Here is a 23,628-nt window from a genome sequence, read left to right as displayed (position 1 = left end):
TTCCTCACCTCGACTACTAAACTTACTCTTTCTACTTCCTTTCTCTTACCCTCCCTTCTCTATGGAGCCCCTCTTCTAACAAACCTACAATCATCACTCAAAACCAAATTGTCCTCTTGTTACAATAAAATAGCCAGATTCGCTACTAGCAACAAATCCTCAACCCATCACTGTGAATCTCTTCACAAACTAAACTGGCTTGAACTTCCTAACTACCTCTACTACACCCAGCTCACCTATGCTCATAAACTCATTTTCCAACCTTCCCTCTGTCCCTCTCTCTCCACTACCTTTAAAATGCATCACACACAAAGGCTTCTCAGATCTAACAATCAAAACCTCATAGAAGTGCACAGACCACTCCACCCCCCAGGACAATACCTCCTATCTCACTCTCTGGCACGCCTATGGAACTCCCTCCCCCCCCCATTCGTACCACTTCTAGCCTCCCATCCTTTAAAAAATCACTCCACTCTTATCTAACTTCCACATGGGAATGCTCCTGCTCCCATCCCTCATGACTTACACTTACTTCTACACTGTTCCCTTCCTTACTCTCTAATCCCAGGTTACAAATTCTTGTTTCAAAAAAAAAAAAAAAAAAAAAAAAAAAAAATACTTTTAACTTTGATTGAAACCTATGTAGTCTTTATACATTTTATGTGTGTATATCAATTTAGTCTTGCTTCTTATGTAACCTATGTAATCTATGTTTGTTTAATTAACCTGTGTGTAAATTTGTATGTGGAGCTTTTCTCCCCAGGACTCCATTGAAAACGGGTTCTTCTGGCCCAATGGACTATCCTGGTTAAACAACTGCAAATAAATAAATAAATAAAAATAATAATATGCATATTAATCCTAGAGGGGGTGATATTGTCAACCTGACCCTAGAAAATGAAATGAGGTGGATAATCAGATTGAAAGCTGATGAACCACCAGGGTTAAATGATAAAGTACAAGTTAAACCCATTTTGAGGAATAGAAGGGTGTATAGACCCTAATGTGTCATTAATATTTTAGGAAATTGAAACTAAGTACTGTAAGAGAGGGCTTTTGTATAAGTAGTAAGTGTGTTGTGTGGAATTTTTTATATGTTTTAATATATGTTTTTTATAAATTATCTTAATAATTTTATGTTATATGGAATATGTATTTTTATGGACATAAGAGATATATATTCATATGAGTTGTCCATTCCGCTTTTAAAATGAATTGTGAGTTTAATTATTTGATTTGAAATGTATTGAACCAATCACAGCACAGTTGAATGTATTTAAATGTTTGTCTTTGAGAGCTATTTTATTAGTCTGAGGAAGCCTATTGGCGAAAGCGCTCACTTTGTTATCTGGAATAAATTGTGTTCGTGGAATTTTAAAATATTTGGACTCCTATTTTTGAAGTGGTTTGCTGACTTTTAAATTGAAATATTGAACTGTAAGGAGTGTCTTTAGCATCTTTTCAGGACGTGCGTGCTTATGGTGAATGGTGTATCTTGTTTTAGTTTCGACACGCTGTTCCTGATCTCCGCTTGGTTGCTGTACATTCTTGGCGTGACATTAATTTATTAGTCAAAGGACTAAGTTTCATCCCTTATAGCAATAGTATGCTAGATGAAACCATCATAGATGTTAGAATGTTTTGCAGAAATGTTATGCTCAAGTACATTTATAATGGTACTTCTATCAATGAGATTGATAGTGAGTCAACTACTAGCAATGATAGATTTATGTTTAAGAATCTGAGCGATTATACATCAGTCAATCATCCATTAATTGAAGCATATTTACGCACTACAGAAGATGAGATTTATAAGTATTTTCATAAAAAGAGATTGAATAATTTTAATAATAATCTGTCATACCAGGAGAGAAGGAGCCTTTATAACTTAAGAAATGATTTAAATATAACAATTAGGCCAGCAGATAAAGGCTCTGGTGTAGTGGTACTTGATACCATAGATTACCAAAATGAAATGTATACTATGCTAAGTGATGTGTTTTATACAAGAATTGATTTTACCAAGGTCTATGAAATGTGTGTATGTACATGGTATTTTAACAGATATTTATAGAAGCAATTTAATAAATAAAATTAGTTTAATTATTTATATATTAAGATGCCTACCATCCCAGTTATACATGGAATACCCAAAATACACAAAAGTATTACTAAGCCACCCATGAGACCAATAGTCTCAGGGCAAGGATGGGTTACGGAGCACTTGTCAGTTTTATTGAGAAACATTTAAGGTGTATTTTAAATAATAATGAATTTGTATTACGTGATTCTAAACAGTTTTAACAGATTTGTACTATTTTAATAATCAAATGGATACCATCCACAATCTGATTTTAGTAACTTTTGACATACAATCATTGTTCACAGTCATCCCCAATGATCTTGGTCTAGCTTATGTTAGTAATTATCTTACAGAACATAGTACCTATGGTAATGTTTTAATTGACTTATTGGTACATTTCCTTGAGCTAGTGCTGGAAAATAATGTGTTTATGTTCACTGATAATATTTATCAGCAATTAGATGGCGTAGCTATGGGCACTCCTTGTGCCCATAGCTACGCCAACATGTTCCTAGCCTACTGGGAAGAACAGTTCCTATTTAAAGAATATATGTTTAAGAAATATGTAAGATTCTATAGACGTTTTGTGGATGACGTGTTTATTTTATGGGATGGTAATATAGAAGAACTGCTTAGTTTCAATATGGTTTTGAATAATATTACACCATGTTTGAAATTTACAATGAAATATTCATTATTGAAAATAGAATTTTTAGATTTATATATCGAAAAACTCGAATGTGGAATGTTTAACACTGGAATTTTTAGGAAACCTTGTTATAGGAATACTTTATTATTCAGAACTAGTATGCACCCTAAGTATGTTTTCAGTAACATAGTGAAAGGACAGACCCTACGAATGTCTAGGTTGAATTCCAATGACAAAGGCTTTATGGCGGACTTATATGATTTGGGAGAGAAGTTTGCTGAGAGGCTATAACTCTCTGGAGGTAGATTTACAATTTGATAATGCTTTAAGTTTACGTTCAACATTAGGTACCCCATATTTTGGGCCCAAGCCTTTAGTAATGAATAATGTCAAAGAAGTCACAAATGCAAAAGTTAGGTTTCTGACTTCATATACAGCAGATAATAAACAAATCAGAGAGATCATCTCCAAAAATTGGAACATACTACAAACTGATGACATACTAACAAAGATTGTAGGTGATTCTCCATCTTTTACCTACAGGAATAAGAAGAATCTTAAAAGATTGCTTTGCTATCCACCAAACAAGGGTATATACCCGAGTTCTAGTTATGGTACAACACCTTGTGGACAATGCAATTTTTGTTCCTTAATAGACTCTAGTATAGTATTTATACATCCGGATACACAGAGGGAAATATATACCCGAGCTAATGCCAACTGTATGACACATGATGTCATATATCTTGCTGTATGTGAACTGTGTTCATGCTTCTATGTTGGTAAAACGAATAGGGTACTAAGAGACAGAATAAGGGAACACTGTTATAATATAAAGAAAGGTAATCTGCAGAATGCATTAGCCAAGCATGTAACACAAACAAGTCCTGAACATAAGTTTATGTTTAGGGTGCTGGAGAAAATGAATGCTAATGTAAGAGGAGGTGATATTATGAATCATACCGAAGACAGAGAAAGTAGGTGGATAATTTTGCTGAGAGCTGATAAAGGTCATGGTTTAAATGAAAGGGCATCTATCAGACCACATTTAAAGAAGCGTAGGCATACTAAGTTCTGACATTTTTAAAATTTAAATGTATTTTGATATTTGCACATATACATTTTTTCTGGGTAACTCATTCATTTCACATTGCAGTTTCGTTAATGTTTTTAGCCCATACTTTTAGACAATAATTTATTCTTCTACTTATTTATTTATTTATTTTTGTACATATGCATTCATATTTTACATTTAGATATATATATTTATTTAGACACTACACTTATACACATTTTTACACAGATGCAGATATACATTTATATGTACTGACTTTACTATAACAAGTATCAACTTGTTTGATAATAGTTCTCTCGATCTGTATATGACTGTTCTTTATTGTTAGTTATCATGTTTTTGATGGCATCTACCTTACCTAGTTTATAAGTTGCCTTGCATTATTACTTGCATGTATTAAGGTTTTATTTAATATGACTATCACATGCACTTATGTATTAGGCTGCATATACTTTTATATTTGATACTATGCTGCTTATAATATGTTTTTATACTTTCTCTTTTGTATTCTTTATGGAATGAAGTTATTTAAATTTTTAATAGAATATGTATACACTATTGTCTATTTTAAGTTGCATCTTGAGATGTCAATGATATTATGTTTATATATTGAGTTTTTAGGTTTTGTCTTATGGCGCTTCTGCTTTAAAAGTTGGTTGATTAATTAACATGCAGATATTTAAAGCACATGGCTATTGTGCTTCTTGTTTGTGATCTGAAGAAGCTACTAGTTAGTGAAAGCGCTTATCGTGGTTCATCTGTGCAATAAACTGATTTATCTGTTTCAGAAGACCGGATTGCTTGGATTTTTTACACATCGGATATTATTTCTCACTCTGTCGACGCTTGCTTGAGTTATTTACCCATTTACTTATTTCCATAATGTTTTTCCATCTCATGCCCGGAAAGAAAATATAATATTTTTTATCTGTCTTCCTCTCCCTGCTCTCTGTGTTTTCTCATGGATTTAAATACAACTGCTGCATTCTCTCTTGCAGAATGTACAGTAAGTATTTCTTTATTCCCATTGTGTTTGCTAAAATATTGAAATCATCTGCATAACTAGTAAGCTGTGGGGAAGTAATCATACACTGACCCAATACTTGTGCAAGTAAAGTCCCTGTAAAACCAGTATCACCATGTAACCTTTCATTAACTGTTACATTAGCTCCTCTAATTTTAAAAAAAATGATGCATGCAAGTACACATCTTGTAAACAGCATGAACATAGTTTATTTTTATTTTATCTGTGGTAAAGCTTCTAGACAGTAGCCTGTTTTAGGGGAGGTCCAATAGCACTACCTCATTCAGTGACTTACTCTGAGTCAGTTAGTAGGCAAACAGAGACTTTGAGAGAAAAAAACGCCTGGATTATACATGAATCTCAGGAGGAGTTCTTAGCCCTAATCCTGTGTGTTAAACTACCAGACAACATATTAAGAAACTATATCCGTGAAGTGACATAAGAGATGGAGGGTGCAGATTTGGCATTGTGAATTGTAACTGATTACTAATTTACATATCATACATGGTAGACTGCTAGCCTGTATATCTTATGTGGTTAACTTTTCTTAAGTACAATTCCAGAATTTGCACGGGGAATATCCTGTTTGGTTATTTTTTTGACTTGTATGAAAACATCTCTCTAGATTTAATTAACATGTTACATTTGTGTGTAAAATGTACATCTGTATCTAATTAACATATTATGCCATTGCGGTGAATCATACTTGGTTGCCTTAAAAATCTTGCGGATATCTTATAAACCAATATTGTAAGCAGAGGAGCTCATTCACAGGTATTCCTAAAATGTATAAATCATACCATACATAGCACTTTATTGACTATTCCTTGATGTTTTTTTCACCTTTGCAGGACATCATACCTTTTATATTGGAGTCCATGTGCCGAAAAGCTACAGGAGGCGAAGGCGCCACAGAAGGAGGACAAGTCACAGAGAAAAGAAGAAGGAAAAAGTGTCTGAGAACAGTTCGGATCGATCTGACACTGATAACAATGAAGATCCTAGTGGCAGCATCCTTATGCCTCTTAGTAAGTACATATGTGAATGCGTGCATGCTCTGCTGAAGTGATAGCTAAACATTTGAAAATGCGACAGCACAAAAGGAACAGAACTCATGGTTTAGTGATGTGGCATCTTAGGCAAGCAAGCTGTGCAAAGCATGCAGGGAGGCTTCTAGTTGGTCTATTTTAAGAAACCTGAGCCTTGACTTGAGTCCTTTTTTATCTACGGTCGCCCTACATTTCTTCAGTTGGCTCCTCCCTCACTCTGCCTGGCTTTGCTTTGAAAACCAATAGTTTTAGGACTACTGATTTGTATGCTATTATAGTTTTCTTTGTCTTTTGCCTTTTCAGAGAACTATGCCTTCATCTATCCTTTCTGAACCTTTTTCCATCAGCACTATAAAATGCTGTGCCTTCTTTCCATGCTGTCCCTAAGGTTAAACTCTAAAGCTCTCACTTTTTAATTGCAATGAAAGTAACCTTTTTTAAAGTTTTTAATCATGAATTTCCCTTCTTTTGTCTTTAACAGTGAACACACCCAGCTTCCTGAGCTTAACATATAGCCTTCCATTCACATACTAAAATCATCTTGCCACCTGTTTTTTTTTTTGGGGGGGGGGTCTTAACCAGCTAATAACCTCATTTAAGAGTGCCCAGTAAAATTGGATATTGCAGTCAGTATGGACTTCCCATTTTCCTAAAAAGTGAATGCCAGGATAGACTACCATTCAGATGCTAATTTTCTGCCCATGCAACATCTGTTTTGTCACATACTTAATGTTTTGGGACATTTATGATAATTGTCTATGTATCTTTCCCCCCCTGTTTAGTATTGTTTTAATAAAACACAGTCTCAAGGAGATACCTAAATAATCGGTCAGTCACACCAGTTCTATGCAGCAGCTTTTAAACAAAAGAAACTACTGAAAACTGTTCCGATTTCCTTCTTTACAGTTGGGGTAGCAGGCTGTCAAGGACGTTTAAGGCTGCGACTTGCAAAGATTGTTCATTATAACAGGGAGTTTGACTCCCTGTAGCATTAGTTGCAGCCTGTGTAACACTGAAGAAGTCACTTATTGAGACAGTATTGCAAGTTCACTACAGAGGATATAAAATAAAATAAAAACATAGTTAAAAACAGGAATTAAAAAGGAAGTGTTTCTCTAGAAAAGTATGAATTAAAGTCATTTAAATATAAACTTTAAAACAGAGAATAAATATTAATTAAAAAAGTTATGTTCTGGAGAATGTAGATGTTCTTCGTTTTCCATTGCTGCAGTCCTTACTATTGGGTATAGTCCGCGTCCAGTCGGCCCGAATACCAGAGTATAAGGCTGACGTCGGTCATGGCGCCTTAGACTGACGTCAGTACGTCAGGGTACTAATGCGCATGACCGACGCCATATCCTCAGTCTTTTTTGCCGCATGGTCCGATGCAGAAGCAGTTTTGCGAGTGCAGGTTGGCGTTCTGAAATATTTCCGAAACCGGAGTTTCAGACCGAAACAGAGTTGGCTAAGTACCCCGTTGGGGAACATTTTGGTTTTTTCTTGCCTCAGTATTTAACCGGATGTCAGAAAAAGTGAATAACTGTATCTCTTGTGGGAAGCAGATACCTCATAGGGATTATCATACATTGTGTATACCTTGTTTAGGGCCTGAGCACGACGTTGTCGGTTGCCGTTCTTGTGCTAGATTTAACAAACGCACTATTAAGAGGAGGCTAGACTGTGCCAGGTTAGTGTTTGGGAAGCGTTGCAATTATAATATGCCGTCGGATGCTCCGACGCCCGCTTCATCCAAGAAGCGCAAGGACAAAACAGTGAAGCCTAGGGTTGATGAACCGGCAGTCCTGGATGTCGGTTCTTTAGAAGGCTCAGTGGAGCCAGAGGTTTTGCCAGGAGTTTCCATGGAGTCTCAGGCAGAAACTTTACTGTTACAGGATGTGCCTTCTCAGGAGGTAGGCCAGGCTGAGGGGGCTTCTCAGGTAACTGTTCTTCCCTCTCTTCCCAAGGTAGTTAGGGCCTCTCCTTCTGTTGCCAAAACTTCTTTTAGAGGTAGGCCAAGTTCAGCTTCTGTGGGGGCTTCTCCTAGCATTTCGGGCTCTGTACCTAAGAAACATATGCTTAAAATGGCAGAAGATTTGATTTCTATGATTAGAGGTTCTATGCCCCCGCCTGATAAGAGGCCTAGGGTGGAACAGGAGTTTGATAGTTTTGAACAGTGTTCAGAGGCTTCAGAGTCTTCATGGAAGACTTACAGGAGTATCCTACTTATTCTGATTCAGATGTGGATGATTCCACTCCTACAGCTTCTCCTCCTGAGGATTTCTCATTTTCAGAGACTCTGCACTCCATGAGGGAGCACTTTAAATGGGAAGGCCAGGATTACTCTGATTCCAGGAAAAGGCTTAGGGAATTCTTGTTTTTACCCCAGCATAGGCCCTTAGCTATTCCTCCTGTGTTGAATGTGGTGGAAGATGTTTTTGTAGAGGCTTCCCTGAACCCTGACTCCTTGCCTCCTGCTCCTGTTAAACCTGATAGGTATTATAGGGTGCCCGAAGCTCATAAGTATTTGTTTAAGAGTCCTAGGGCGGACCCAGAAACCATTTCTCAAGGGCCTAAAGGTGTTAAGGCTTCTGTAGTTACAAATCCTGTTCCCACTGATAAAGAGGCAAGGGCTTTGGATAGGTGGGGAAAGAAAGTGTATACTTCTTCCACTCTAGCCATGAGAGCGTTGAATTGTCAGTTTCACATGCTAAAATATCAGAATTATCTCCTTTCACAATTAAAATCTAAGGTGGATGCTTTGGCGGAAGGTATTGAGTGTAAAGAGTTGCTGGATTTGGTTCATGTGTCTGAACAAGTGGGTAAGCATTCTTTGCAATGTGGTTTTGATGCTGTACAGGCCTCCTCGAGGGTGGCTGCTACTGGTTCTGTTCTTCGCAGGCATGCCTGGTTGAAGGATCAGAATTTAGCTGAGCATGTTAAGACAAGGATTTTGGATGCTCCTTTACAGTCTGATGTGTTGTTTGGATCGCCTGTGGAAGCAGTTTTAAAGAAAATGGAGGACAAAGCTAAGTCTATGCAAACTGTTAAAGATTTTTTGCAGGTGCAGCCACCGAAGTTTAGTAGAAATTGGCCTGCTAAGGGGTGGACATATCCTGCTTATGATTCCCAGTCTAGGGCTAGGTCTAGACGTGGTAGGGGCAGGGCTCAAGGTTCTTTTCGGCCTAGATCAGGGAGTTCACCTGCTCAGACTTCTGGTGAGGGCAGGGGTCAGTCCTTTCGTAAACAGACCCAATGACCTGTCTTTTCAGCTGCCAGTAGATTCTCGTCTGGCAGCTCCTTTGGGAGGAAGACTGTCTCTTTTCAAAGAAAATTGGGATTTAGTTACTCAAGACAGATGGGTGTTGGATATCATTCACCACGGTTACAGATTTTATTTCCATACAATGCCCCCTTTCAAAGGCATGCCAGACGTTCCTCCTCCACAAAGAAAAGAGGCTCACAAGCAAGTTTCTCAGTTACTCCAGATGGGGGCCATTCAACCAGTCCCTGTATCAGAAAGGGTCCTAGGATTTTATTCTCGCCTGTTCCTAGTACCAAAGAAGGGGAACACATGGAGACCAATTTTGGATTTATCTCTCCTCAACACTTTTCTGGACATTCCCAAGTTCAAGATGTTGACGTTGCAACAGCTTTTACCTCTGTTGGGCAAAGATCACTGGATGGTAACTTTAGATCTCAAGGAAGCTTACCTTCATGTGCCTATAAGGCTAAGTTGCAGGAAGTATCTGCGGTTTCGAGCTGGAAATTCTCATTATCAGTTCTCTGCATTGCCCTTTGGCTTATCTACTGCCCAGAGTATTCACAAAGGTTCTGGCTCCAGTGATAGCTTACTTCAGGCTTCAAGGAATTCAAATCTATCCTTACTTGGGCGACTGCCTGATTCTGGCTCAAGAAAAGAAGACCTTCTACAGCATCTGGAATATGTTATAGCAGTGCTAAGATGCCTAGGGTATTCTGTGAACGAAATAAAGTCCAGTCTAGTACCCTCTCAAGACATGTGCTTTCTGGGTGTGAGACTGAATACAGCAGCCCAGATGGCCTTTTTAACCCCGGACAAACAAAAGAGTCTATCACTTTACTTCCATCTACTATCTCATCAGTCCGTGCTGACTGCAAGGACAGTCCTTCAAGCATTAGGGTTCATGGCATCTTGTATTCTGGTGCTTCCCAATGCCAAACTGCATATGAGGAAGCTACAATGGTATCTCAAAAATGTATGGACACAGCACTGCCAGGATTTGGACACTGTCATTCAAATAATACCTTGCCTTCAGAAAGAATTTCTGTGGTGGGCTCAGGAATGTCACCTAAACAAGGGACTCTCTGTGACCCGGCCAGAGGCGAGTCAGATTTTAACGACAGATGCCTCGGACATTGCTTGGGGAGCTCATCTAAATGGAAAGTGGATACAAGACAAGTGGCCTGCCAGACTACAGCATCTACATATCAACATGAAGGAGATGTTAGCAGTCCAGTTTGCATTAGTGGCTTTCAAGGAGTTACTTCTTCCAGGGCAGGTGTTGATTCTAACAGACAACACAACTGTCATGTGGTACATCAACAAGCAAGGGGGAACACATTCTTATCCTCTATGCAGGCAAGCAATGATTTTATGGGAGACTGCGCTAAGCTTGCAACTAACTCTTCAGGCAAGGTTTCTGCCGGGAGCACAGAACTCCTTAGCAGATGTGTTAAGCAGACATATCATGCATTCCCACGAGTGGAAACTGGATCTTCATGTATTTCAAAAATTGACAGTGTCATGGGGAACTCCAGACATAGATCTGTTCGCTTCTCCACTAAACCACCAGCTGCCACAGTATTGCACAAAGGGGTTTCATCACACAGCTTGGAAAGTGGATGCTCTGTCGTTCAGTTGGAAAAACCTTCATGTGTATGCCTTTCCACCTCTGCCTCTTCTTCCAAAGGTACTATTAAAGGTCAGACTAGACAGGCCAAGGATGATTTTGATAGCTCCAGATTGGCCTCGGCAACACTGGTACCCACTACTACGGAGTCTGGTGAAGAAGCCTCCATGGCCTTTACCTCTGATTCCTCATCTGTTATCTCAGCAGGACGGTCATCTGCTCAATGTCAAGCTTCACTCTCTTCATCTAACAGCCTGGCATATTCTATGTTGAAACACAGCCGGTCTCAACTTCCTCAACAAGTTTTAAATGTGATTATGGAAGCTAGAAGACCTAGTACAAGGAAGGTGTACGCAGAAAAATGGAAGAGATTTTTATTTTGGAGTACAGCAAAGAATTTGGAGATTTCTGAGCCTAATTTGAGTGTGGCTCTTCAATATCTTACTGAGTTATTGGACAAAGGTTTGTCCTTCTCTTCCATTAAGATTCATGCTGCAGCAATTTCAGCTCACTATGATTGTGACCCACCATTGTTTTCGCATCCTTTGTTCAAGCAGTTTCTTAGAGGGGCAAAGAATATAAGACCCCACGTAGAGCTCCTACTCCTGCTTGGGATCTCAATTTTGTGTTGGAAAAACTTACTCTACAACCTTTTGAGCCTGCGGCTACTGCTGAATTGAAATACTTGTCATGGAAGACTGCTTTTCTGTTGGCTATTACTTCTGCAAGAAGGGTGTCTGAGTTGCAGGCCCTTATGGCAGTAGGGCCCTTTTTGATTTTCCATAAGGATAGGGTATCATTACGTACTAATCCTTCCTTTATGCCTAAGGTGGTTTCTAGTGTGGCTTTAAACCAAACTATTCATTTGCCTACCTTTTATGCAGACCCCAAAATACAGGGGAAAAGATTTTGCACACTTTAGATGTACACAGGCAATTGCGTTATTATTTGAGCAGGACTAAGGATTTTAGGCAGTCTCAGCAGTTGTTTGTTTCTTTTGCTTTGAGTTCACAGGGCAAGCCTGTGTCAAAACAAACTATTTCTAGGTGGATTGGCTTTTGCATTGCATTTTGTTATTCCCATCATGGCAAGGAGATTCCAGCTGGGATTAGGCCTCATTCCACTAGGGCTACTGCCACTTCGACAGCATTTCTAAGGGGGGTGGCAACTAAGGATATTTTGGAAGCAGCTACTTGGAGTTCAGTGCATACTTTCTCTAAGCATTATCACCTTCCTATTTACTCAAAGTCTAGGGCTGGTTTTGCCACAGCTGTTTTGCAAGGCATTTTGTCAGCTCCTACTTCTTTATGATTTGCCAGCCTCCCTTACCTCTGCTTTGGGATTCTACCCAATAGTAAGGACTGCAGCAATGGAAAACGAAGAACATAGTACAGTTTTGTACCTACCATAAATGTAGATGTTCGAGGATTCCATTGCTGCAGTCCAATTTACCCTCCCTCCTTCCCCTCTGTTTTTAGGGGTGGTTGTGTAGGTGAGTTTACATGCTTATATTTTTGTATATATTTTTGTATATATTGTACATGTTTTTGGTGCAGGTATTTTGGGCCTTGGTTTTTTTTTAGGGTCTTCTGACATCTGGGGCAAGAAAAGACTGAGGATATGGCGTCGGTCATGCGCATTAGTACCCTGACGTACTGACGTCAGTCTAAGGCACCATGACCGACGTCAGCCTTATACTCTGGTATTCGGGCCGACTGGACGCGGACTATACCCAATAGTAAGGACTGCAGCAATGGAATCCTCGAACATCTACATTTATGGTAGGTACAAAACTGTACTTTCTTTCCAGACAATCTCTGTTTTGAGCTGTGAGGAGAGTCTTTTATTCTGCGGTCAGAGCTACTTGGTGTTTGAAGATCTTATCTGTGCCCAGGTACAGTAAGGCCCACTGAAACTGCTTCAGGAGCCACCTGGGGGGGGGGCACAGCTAGACAGCAGTACAATTTGAGAAAATATGGGTGATTGACCCCCTCCATGATTCCTGTGCTGTCCTCGTCTGGCCACACTGGTACCTTCATGATGGTATGAAATGTGATGTCAGCATCATCCAGGCACAAGATCCACAAGACAGTCATATGATGCTGATGGGAAAAAAAAGCCTTAGATGGGTAGAGCTTCATGAGGGGGACATGAAGTTAACTTGGCTGCCTAGTGCCATTTCTGGGAGGGAAATCTCCATTGCCCTTTTTTTTCTTAAAAAAAAATAATATGAAATCCAGACAGTTTAGAGAGACCAGGTAAAAATATAAGGAAAATCAGGAACGTTTCTTTAGTTTTGCAGAACGTACCTGATTTACCTTGTATTTTCTTTGCCCTTTGTGCATACCTCTCAATTTCTTAGCTCAAGAAATGTGCAAAGCCTTAAATAAGGGGGACAAAGGTCCCTATTGTAAATGTTGCTCTTGTAAACTTAGAAAGCTTGTAGAATAACATGATTTATGCTATTGTGCATTGACAGATGGATATTCTGAAAATGAAATACGTTGTTATTATTTAATGACCTCACTCCTCAGTCAGAAAACCACATATTTTATGTGGGACAGTCCTAAAATATGAGGTAAAATTTTGGGCATTGCAAAACTCTGGACACTTGCATATACCTCCATAACATATACTAATAGAAGAAAGTCTGGTCGGACTTCAGCAGCAGTAATTTTTTTCTGTTGGTATATGCTCGATTTTATGATGGGAACACTGGTTACACTGACCAATCAGCATGCATGTTGTTGAGTACTTTGTTTGTTTCTTTCGGCTTTTCCCGGTTAGGGGTCACCACAGCAGAACTCCGGTCCGCTAATGATTGGCAGTAGATTTTGATGTGCTGGCTTACCAGGCCTAACGCACAACCTTCAATGAAGGAACGCCCATTCACGCGTGTCGCCACACAGAAGACGCTCTAACTGAGAATCGAACGGGCAACGTCTAACTGTGGGGCTTGTATAATGTAACATAAAAGGTTTGTAAAGGTTGGCATTTATGTAAGTATAATACAATATAATAAAGGAGTAACACAAGAAATTCTAAGATTGTCTAGTAGTAGAACAAATCTTAATGTGTTTATATTAGAAGAAGTGAAGATAAAGAGGTGGCAGCAATTATGAGATAAGTAGGTAAAATACACAAAAAGGATTATTAATAAAGTTGACAAGGGGCCAAATTTCAAATGAATTGTTCTCAGCATAAGTCTGCCCTGATTCTGAAAGACTTGCTGTCAGTGTAAATGACTTTCTTCAGTATAAAGCCTGTCTATAAACAGTCTTACACAGAGGCCAGATTCCAAAACACCTGCTTTCAGCCTGCTCATAGTGAAAATGGTCACTTACACTGACAGCAAGTCTTTTGTAAACAGGCACATTCTCAGAGATGAGAAAGTGAGTGAAAATTGTTAGTAAGGTAAGGAATGTGTGTATACAAGAGAAGAAAAAGTATGTGTACAAAGGTATTGGAAACAGATTTACAAATTATGGATGAGTATTAGGGATATATACTTTGGTAGCACAGCAAGTGGGCAAGATTTTTAGTACTGAAATGAGAGATGGAAGTAAGGTTAGGGACAGGGATAGTAGGTCAGAAAAATACAAAATTATTTTGGTAGAGGAATTGAAGGGAGAGGATAGTTGTAAGAAAGTTGGGTCGGAGATAAACTGTGGTTAGAAGATGAGATATGGTAAAAGAGAAATGGATTATAGGATGGGACCTGCCTGGCATGGAGCATAAACACAGGAAATGATGGAGGTTTTCAAAGAACTATTGAACATAAGGAGGTTGAGTTATGACATGATTGTTATAGGTAATGAGTTGCAGGTTAGAGTATAGGAAATGTCCTGCAGATTGTACTGGGGTGAAATTTTTGATAATTTTATTAGGAGCTGGGCAGGCTGAAGGATTGTTTATTGTTTTTGTGCTGTGATTAATTAGGTCTCTGAAAAGATGGTGAGGTAATTCTAACCAACTTAGTTCTTTTATTGCAGTACAGTGGAAGCTGTGTTTGCAGCAAAGCATGCAGTATTGTTATTACAGTTCCTAAGTTAGTCTTTTGGGATGTTTGCAGATTTGTAAGGATGGGTGCTCCATGTAAGTGATGGTAGTAGGGAAACATTAACTAGGGTTACTCTAATGTTATTTGTGAAGAAGAATTTTGTTCTGTGGAACATTCCTAAGTTTTGGTATTTTTTCCAATTGCATTTAGAATATGTAGGCTGAATTTTAGGCTGCCCTCTATGGTTACACCAAGCAATTTACTACTGCAATGTCAGGGTTGTTTAAGGAGGTAATTTCTAAAGTTATTTTTGTCAAAGTTATGTGAGTTGGAAAAAAATAAGAGTATTTAGTTTGTTTGGTGTTGAGCAGTGACTGAGATTTTTGGAAACAGCTTTCAATGGAATTAAGGGTTTCTTAAGTATATGAAAGCTGAAAGTACAGGTGTTGTTCAGTATTTCTACTATTTAGAATGGTTACGGTGTAAGAGGCATTATTTTCACGTCGAGATAAATCTATCGTAGAATACACAGACCAGAACCTCTGGGTGCTGGAGTCTCCCATACACAAAGGCTGTTAACTATTGATGCACAAGAGAATTGCAACTCTGGCCATATCTTTTTTATTATCTGACTGCAAAATCAGCAAATTCCCATTCCATTTATGAGCTTCTATGTTAGCTACTCTTAGTGAACACCCCAAATACTGGACATCAAATGACAATGGATATGGAAGATTACAACTTTCTCATTATGCCAAAGAGATGTGGTGGACTTTTCAAGAAAGTGCAAAAACATGTAGTTTGTCAGTGACTGCAGAGAACTTTACTGCATTTTCTTCCCTTGCAGTTTTCTGTTAAGCTGGACAAGGCTAGTTCTAACAGCATAAATGTGGTCTACCTGGCGACCTGTGTGAAATGTTCATTGTAAACATATCTACAAGCACTGCACCTATGAGAAAAAAAAAACGGCAGTTAGAAGAACAAGAACAATAAATGATCAGCAAAGCAAAGCATTCCAAGATTCCTCTGTACCACTGTTTGTGTCATCTGGCTTCCTTCTGAGGGACTCATTTCTTCCTGAGTAGTAACTTCCTTCACATCATCAGTATCTGTTGCTTGTGGACTGTGAACAGCAGTGTACAGTCAGGTCACGTTTGGTGAAAAGTATGGCTGTCCAGTCTTCACTCCAACAATCTCCACCAGCACCGACCACCGGAACTACCTCCAGGAATGTGGAAGGCCAAAAGGCAATCTGCAAGTAGCGACGAACATCGGCCTGATTGAAGGTTGAAGACAGCTCCATCTTTGGGCCCAGTTCAGGAGCAGATTCCCGAGGAGACAACGGAACCAGTAGCAGCGACTAAGGTTGGCCATTGGATTTTCTATTTGAATAGTCCCTGAATTTTGGAATATAGTGACTTCTGCCTTTTTCTGGTTAGTTTTTTTTTTCACAGTGGAATTTTTACAGCTTGGGTGATTGAGTGGTGACTTCCAATTGTGTTCCTTTGTATTATTTACATGTACTGTCAGATGCTAATAAGTTTTGGTTTCTTCGGTAATCAAACTTTTCTATGTCTTACAATCATCTGGTATGTTTTAGTACAACCAGTAAATTCAAGCAAAAACAGTCATAAATCAGCACTGGACATTTATTGTGTTGTTTTGGATTATTAACAGGTATTGTGGGGCGCTATATCATTTTGTGTTTCTCATATTCAGAACTTATTTGTGCCCTATTATTGCCAGATATTTATTAGTGTAATCAGCAATTTCACCATGATAGTTATTAACCAGCATTGGGCATTTTAGGCTGATTGCGTTTGTCTTTATTTGGTTACATCATGTTAATATTTTGTTGAGGCCTAGCGGTCTGGGTTTCATCTTTATTTCCAGGAGATTCATTGGACACTTTTCACAACACAAGGATTTTTCCCATTATTGTTATAATATGGTCATGGCATCATTCTTTTTGGAACATGATTTATAACTTTGTATTGTTCACCTTCTAATACTATTCTAATACTATGTTGCCTTTCATGAGACATATACATACAGCAATTATGGTTTACAATCATGGCATTTGCATTGTTGAATGCTTTGCTACTAGGGAAAATTATTTTGCCTTATACAGCATTAGAATTGCCATGTGTTCGTATGAGGTTGGAAAGTTGCTACAGTAAAAGGTTTTGTGTTGCCATGATTTTTCTGGAAGATATGAAGTCTGAAACTCAACTGTCTTGTCATTCAGTTGACAAATACCTTGTTTAATTACTACTGCCCTTTTCTACTTGATGTTTTGTGTAAGGCATACCTTTGTTACCACAGCTAAACCCTCCGTGCATATATTTGTATCTAAGATTTGGACTTTATTTAGACCAAGACTTAAACTCTGATGGAACTATTGTATGCTGTAATTATCTTTGTATTTGCCATCTTTGCTTCTAAATACACTCCTTCTCTCATAATGTTACACTATTCTCTAATACCCATACTGCTGGCTACTTATGTAATCACATTGTATGAAAACCAGATGCTTATTGATTATCAGTACCCAAATGGTCATAATATTACACCAGATGTAAAACAACTCACCTTTAGCCATACTAATCAATATGGGTCCAACTCTAAGCCTTGCTCACTCTTTCAGCATGCAAACCCCAGGGACACAAACTCTAGAGCCAAACAGTATTACAAACTTTTAAACAAACTCCTGAAACATATCACTAAGTATCGCCCTAGTCTTATACTTAATGGTGACATTCATACCAACCCTTGCCCATCCACCTCTGATATATATATATATATATATATATATATATATATATCCCTCTATCTGCCACCTATGCCACAAAACTATAATTTATAGACCTACCAACTCTCTCCTGGCCTGTCATCTCAATATTAGAAGCATCGATAACAAGGTACATGAACTGCATGCATCGATAACAAGGTACATGAACTGCATGCACTCCTGGCTCTCCAGTCCCTTGAGATTCTTTGTCTATCTGAGACCTGGTTAAAACCTACCACAACTGATAATGAAGTGTTACCACCTGGGTATAACATTCACAGGCTAGACCGTGCTTCCAGGAAGGGGGGTGAGGTGGGGTAAAAATCTGCAAAAATCTATAAATCTGCATTGAATGTGACTATAGATGTTAATCAACCACCTCAAATTAATAACTCAGAAATCCTGGCCACTAAATTGCAAATTAACAAAAGTAAATGCATCAACATTATCTGTATGTATATTCCCTTGGGTAATAATATAGCCACACTCGAAGATACCTTGTACTGGATTTCATGTCATTACCCTCAAGAAACCCTTGGTGACTTTAACATAGACTGGGCCACCTGTTCCTCAAAATCCCCTACCACCCACATTAACCTGCATGCATTTACTCAAATCATAACCACCCCAACCAGGCTAGGTAATCCCAAACATAAAGAAAGTATACTAGTCTGGGTACTTGTTAATAGTAACCCCCAACTGTACACTGCTGGTACCCTCCCCGATGATCTGAGTGATCACCTTCTTACTTATATAGTTAAGCAAAAAGTCATTATTCCTCATCAATCCTTACTCAGGAAAGTCAGAAACAAAGTAAACTTTGACCCTGTCAAATTCAAACAGGAACTTAACTCCTGTAACTGGTCTATGTTAAAACACCTCCCCTTTTGCATATTTTAACAATAGATTTCTTGATATCCTTGACTTGCATGCACCTGCCCGTTCTAAGCGAACAAAGGCAAAAAACTGCCCCATGGCTGTCTAAAGAATCTAGACTAAAAATGTCCAGCAGAAATAAAATCTGGGCTTTGTGGCGCTCCACTTAAGACCCCTACAATCATGTTAAATACAAGCAAGCTAGGAATGAGATTAAAAAATCCATTCTACAAGACAAAAAACAATACTACTGTAATTTACAGACAGTAAACCAGAACAATCCTCAGACGTTTTGGGCAAGTCTGAATAATCTACTCCATCCTGGAAAAATGTCTACCCCTATCCCCATCGCTACCATTGATAAATCTCCTGAGGATGTCTCAGACAGTTTTAAAATCTTTGTTATCCTGTACTATTTTATTTATTAAATTTGTCAACTAATCCTTGCTGTGGACTGCTGGTGTGTATTTATACAGTTAATTTTTATCAGTTTGCACAGCAGTGGTTTTATCTCTCTTGCAATGCTTTTCCATTGGACTAACAGTATATTTATTTTTGCTGTCAAGAGAGACATGGCTGAGGGTGCTGCAGTGGAAATAGAATTGGACTTCAATCCACATATTAATTCTAAGAATCCTGCAAATGGTGATGGCAGTAATCGTCTGTCTAACTTTATAAAGGGTAGTGATAATCTTTTCTCAGTGACCAGTTTGCCGTTGAGCCTAGTGAAACGGGTGAAGTATGTGAATGCCTTAAAGCCTATAGGGAATCTATGAAAGACATGGAGAATGATCTATATTGTCTGACACATCTCCAGTGTCAGAGGTTCCACATGGAAGCCTGTTGTACATCGAAGGTAATACCCCGAGGCCTCAGGATCTTCGTTATGCCCAAGTATGGTGAGCAACATTCACAGTTACTAGTCAAATGGCAGAAACTAAATTTAGAAACAAGTTATTCATACATGTGACTATTAATAGGTTATGTTTTACTTATTGAAAAAGAATTGACTGAACATATCCAACGGCTGCAGGAAGAGATATACTCTAAGTATCCTGCAGCATTGGTTGATATTAAAGTGTGCGAGAATGTAGATCATGTACATGCGTACGAAAGGAAACTTTTAGCTCAGAAGAAGAAGAAACTGCAATGCGATACTGGTGACTTTGCACAGAATCACGTATTCACCTGGCCAAGGGAAAGGGCTGATAGGATCGCTAACGAACAGCCTAACTCGAACAGTGAGAGGAATTTACGGAACCCACAATCTAACACAGGAAGTTCCAACAGCAGTGTGGTTAGGAATGCTCCTATCACAGCTACCTCATTGGAGCATGGGTCTACGTTGCATACACAAGGCTCCGCACCTGCAGAAGCAGAGAGAGCCAGCATAACATCGGAAGCACCTAATTCAAAATCACATGTTCCAAATGCAGATGATACTAATGGAGGAGCTATAAAGGTGAACGGTGAACCAGCAGTACGGAGGAAAACCACAGAAAATGTACAGATGCAGGTTTTTTCCGACCTGCCTTTGCCATATCGTTACAACAGGAAATGAACGGTTCAAGAATAGGAATTGGAACAAGCAGTGGTGTTTAGGGTCTGAAGTAGGCATGAATACAATAACGTTGATGTGGAAACAAGCGCAGGAGACCTAGTATGGAACATTTCGAGGAGGACTTGACCAAGGATGAGAATTAGGTACTAAATAAAGGTTTGTCTTTTATACCTGCTCAGTCAGCAGACGTATCTGACACACTAACTGACCTCAGACTGTTTGCTAGGAACATTTGTTTGAAACTATTATTCAGTGATACAGATGTAACTAGTAATAATTACTTGTATTTTGGACATAAGAAGCCTAATACATACATACCGCAGTATCATCCTATGGTCAATACATTTGTTAAGATGTGTAAAAATGATATATACAGCTTGTTAAATAATGAAAGAAGAAGAAAGAGTTTTGTTAATTTAACTAGTGCAGAACAGCATGCTTTGAAGTGCCTTGCAAAATGACAATAATATATTTATTAGACCAGCGGATAAGGGAGGACAGGTAGTTGTCATGGACAGGCATTTTTATATTAATAGTACAATTAATATGCTCAAAGACAATAGTACATAGAGGCCTATAGATTTGGATGCTATTTATAGAATAGGTGAAAAGATTGCTTGGACAAATTTCTATTAACTAATGAACTGTATACATACTTTTTAGTGGAGCATCCTAGAATAGCGGTTTTGAATGGTTTGGCCAAGATACACAAGGATGTGATGAATCCTCTCTTCAGACCAATTGTGGCAGGGAGTGGATGGCTCACCGAGCCAATTTCTGTGTATCTTGGCAAGCAGCTCAAACCTATTCTATCTACATGCAAATCAGTGTTAATTGACACAAAACACTTCTTACATGATCGGTTCATGTTTGCAAATGAGAATAACGGCAGAGAGCTCGGGTTTCTTGTTACTATGGATGTGAAATCCTTGTTCACCAGTATACCCAATGATGAAGGGGTACGGATGGTCAAAGATGTTTTAATAAGCAGAAATATATATATTAAACGTGGACTTTTTATGTTTATTAATTGAGATGGTACTGGAAAGTAATGTCTTTACTTTTGATGAATTGTATTATTTACAAACATCTGGCGTAGCAATGGGCATCTTGTGTGCTAATAGCTATGACAATTTGGTTATGTCTAGATGGGAGGAAAGCATTATGTATGCTTCGGAATATTATTTGTCATATATACCCTTCTGTAAATGGTTTGTAGACGACCTCTTCTTGTTATGGAGTGGAGATCTGTTACAGTTGCATCAGTTTATTAATACGTTGAACACAAGCATAAATGTTTGGGAGTTTTCATATAAATATTCAGATGCCTATATTGAATTTTTAGATGTTTTATTGATCAGGAGAGATAATAATACTATAGACACTAGATTATATAGGAAGGAGTGCTATCGACCCACATATGTACATTGAAACAGCATGCATCCTGGCCATGTGTTCCACAATGTACTGAAAGGGAAAACATGCAGATTAGTCGACTACACAGTGATGACAGGGATTTTGAAAGAGGACTAGAGCAGTTAAACTCTGACTTTAGGTCTAGAGGGTATCATACTGATGAGGTGAACAGTATGCAAGAGATGGTCAGAGGAGAAAGATTAACAACAGCTAAACCTTATTATCCAAACATACTACAAGTCTTGATGTTTTTAATACCAAGAGAAATACTGCTCCATTTTTTAACCTAACATTCTCCAGTGATGATAGGAATATAAGGGAGATAATATCCAAACAATGGACCATTTTAGGTACCAATAAAGAGATAGCCTCCATTGTGGGTGATAGACCCAGATTTGGATATAAAAATAAGAAATCCATAAGCCAAAAGTTATGTTTTCCACAACTTACCAGTGGGGAATTAGTTACCAATATAGAACACAGTACTAAATGTGACAAATGCTCATATTGCAATTTTATTGATGAGTCATACATGTTTAGACATCCTACCAGTAATAAGTCATTTACACATTTTCCAAAAGCAAACTGCAGTACTAGCGATTTGATATATTTAGCAAACTGCACAATATGCCAGAGTTTCTATGTTGGTAAAACTAACAGAAGCTTGAGGGAGCGAATACGTGATCATATGTATTGTGCACGAAGAGGCATGACATACAGTGCAATAGCCAAGCGCATACAGATTTTAGGCAACGCACACGTATTTAAATTTCTAGTATTGGAAGTTGTAGGAATGGATGTTGGAATGGGTGACTTGATAACTAGAACCTATCAAGCAGAGATGAGATGGATTTTTAGACTAGGAGCACATTGTCCACCTGGGCTTAATGAACATGTTTCGGTGCAACCTGCACTAAGAGCTAGGCCCTTTAAGAAGTAATAGTCTAAGAATGTAGTTATTTTTGCACATTTCACTCTCTGCATTTCACCTTCATTACATCAGCTGTATAGAGCCCTATACTGGTTGCACACAGATTCTTCTCCCCTACATATTAAACGTGACAGTCTGTGGTAGTGGTATATTGGTTATGTTATTTTCTGCTTTATTTATATGCTCAGGAGGTGCTTTTATGCCTTGTTTGCACATAGCGTATACAACAGTATCCTTATCTTACTTTAATTTTTATAACAATTGATATTTTATCTGTATTTATTCAATGATCATATATCTATATATAGTTATATTTATATTTGTTACTTTATATTAGATTATACATTTGTACATTTATGTTTGCCATGCATTTAATAATGTGCTTAGGAGGTGCATATACACTGCACATGAGTATTGATAATTGTGTGCCTATTAATTACACTATAGCAACCAGATGATGCATTGCATGTAATTGGATACATTGTATAATGAGTCGATATTTAAACATCATGTGTTCCTGAGTTATTACATCTGAAGAAGCTACATGTGAAAGTGCTTATCTTTGTTATCCTACTATTTTGTTTATTAAATGTGTCAACTAATCCTTGCCATGGACTACTGGTGTGCTTTTATATAGTTAATCTTTATCAGTTTTCACAGCAGTGGTTTTATCTCTCTTGCAACGCTTTTCCATTGGACTAACGATACCATTAATAATAATCGTAACAATAATCAAATATCCTCATCCCTCTTCTTGGATCTTTCAAAGGCATTTGACATGGTGGATCACCAACTTTAGATTCACACCCTGCAATCTTTCTGTCTAAATACCAATGCCATTCAATGGTTTAAATCTTACCTCAGTGGGAGGCAGCAGGCTGTCCTCTGGCAGAACAAGCTCTCCATCCTAACACCCTTGGAGTGCCACAAGGCTCCATATTAGGATCCCTACTGTTTTCCATCTTTATAAACAATCTATATACAGTCATTCTGAATGTCAGCTGTATCCAGTACGCTGATGATTCTACCCTGATTTGCTCAGCCACATCTCCCTTAGAATTAAGGTCTGTTACCCAATCCACCTTTAATACTATAGAAAACTGGCTCTCTGAATGTCGGTTGTCGCTAAATCCCCAAAAAACTAAAATGTTGTTATTCTCTTTGACACAAAGGTCCACATCATTTACCTTCACAATAAATGCAAAAGATGGCACAATAATCACCCCCGACTCCTCTACAAAACTGTTAGGAGTAATAATTGATAATAACCTAAAATTTGATCTT

At 38.3% G+C, this 23,628-nt stretch overlaps 1 protein-coding gene across 1 annotated transcript in view; it reads left to right on the top strand.

Annotated features, from left to right (window-relative positions):
* Positions 1–23,628, top strand: part of SLC4A4 (solute carrier family 4 member 4) — a 1,959,050-nt gene that overhangs the window by 599,943 nt on the left and 1,335,479 nt on the right. Inside the window, exon 3 of the mRNA XM_044061142.1 lies at positions 5,683–5,859. Coding sequence (XP_043917077.1) covers positions 5,683–5,859 — 177 coding nt within the window. The remainder of the gene's footprint in view (positions 1–5,682; positions 5,860–23,628) is intronic.

The sequence above is a fragment of the Protopterus annectens genome, chromosome 2.part0 (assembly GCF_019279795.1).
Source record: "Protopterus annectens isolate FY-2018-M chromosome 2.part0, PAN1.0, whole genome shotgun sequence".
Lineage (NCBI taxonomy): Eukaryota > Metazoa > Chordata > Ceratodontiformes > Protopteridae > Protopterus > Protopterus annectens.
The sequence above is the reverse complement of the archived record's forward strand: the minus strand, read 5'-3'. Positions and strand labels throughout refer to the sequence as shown.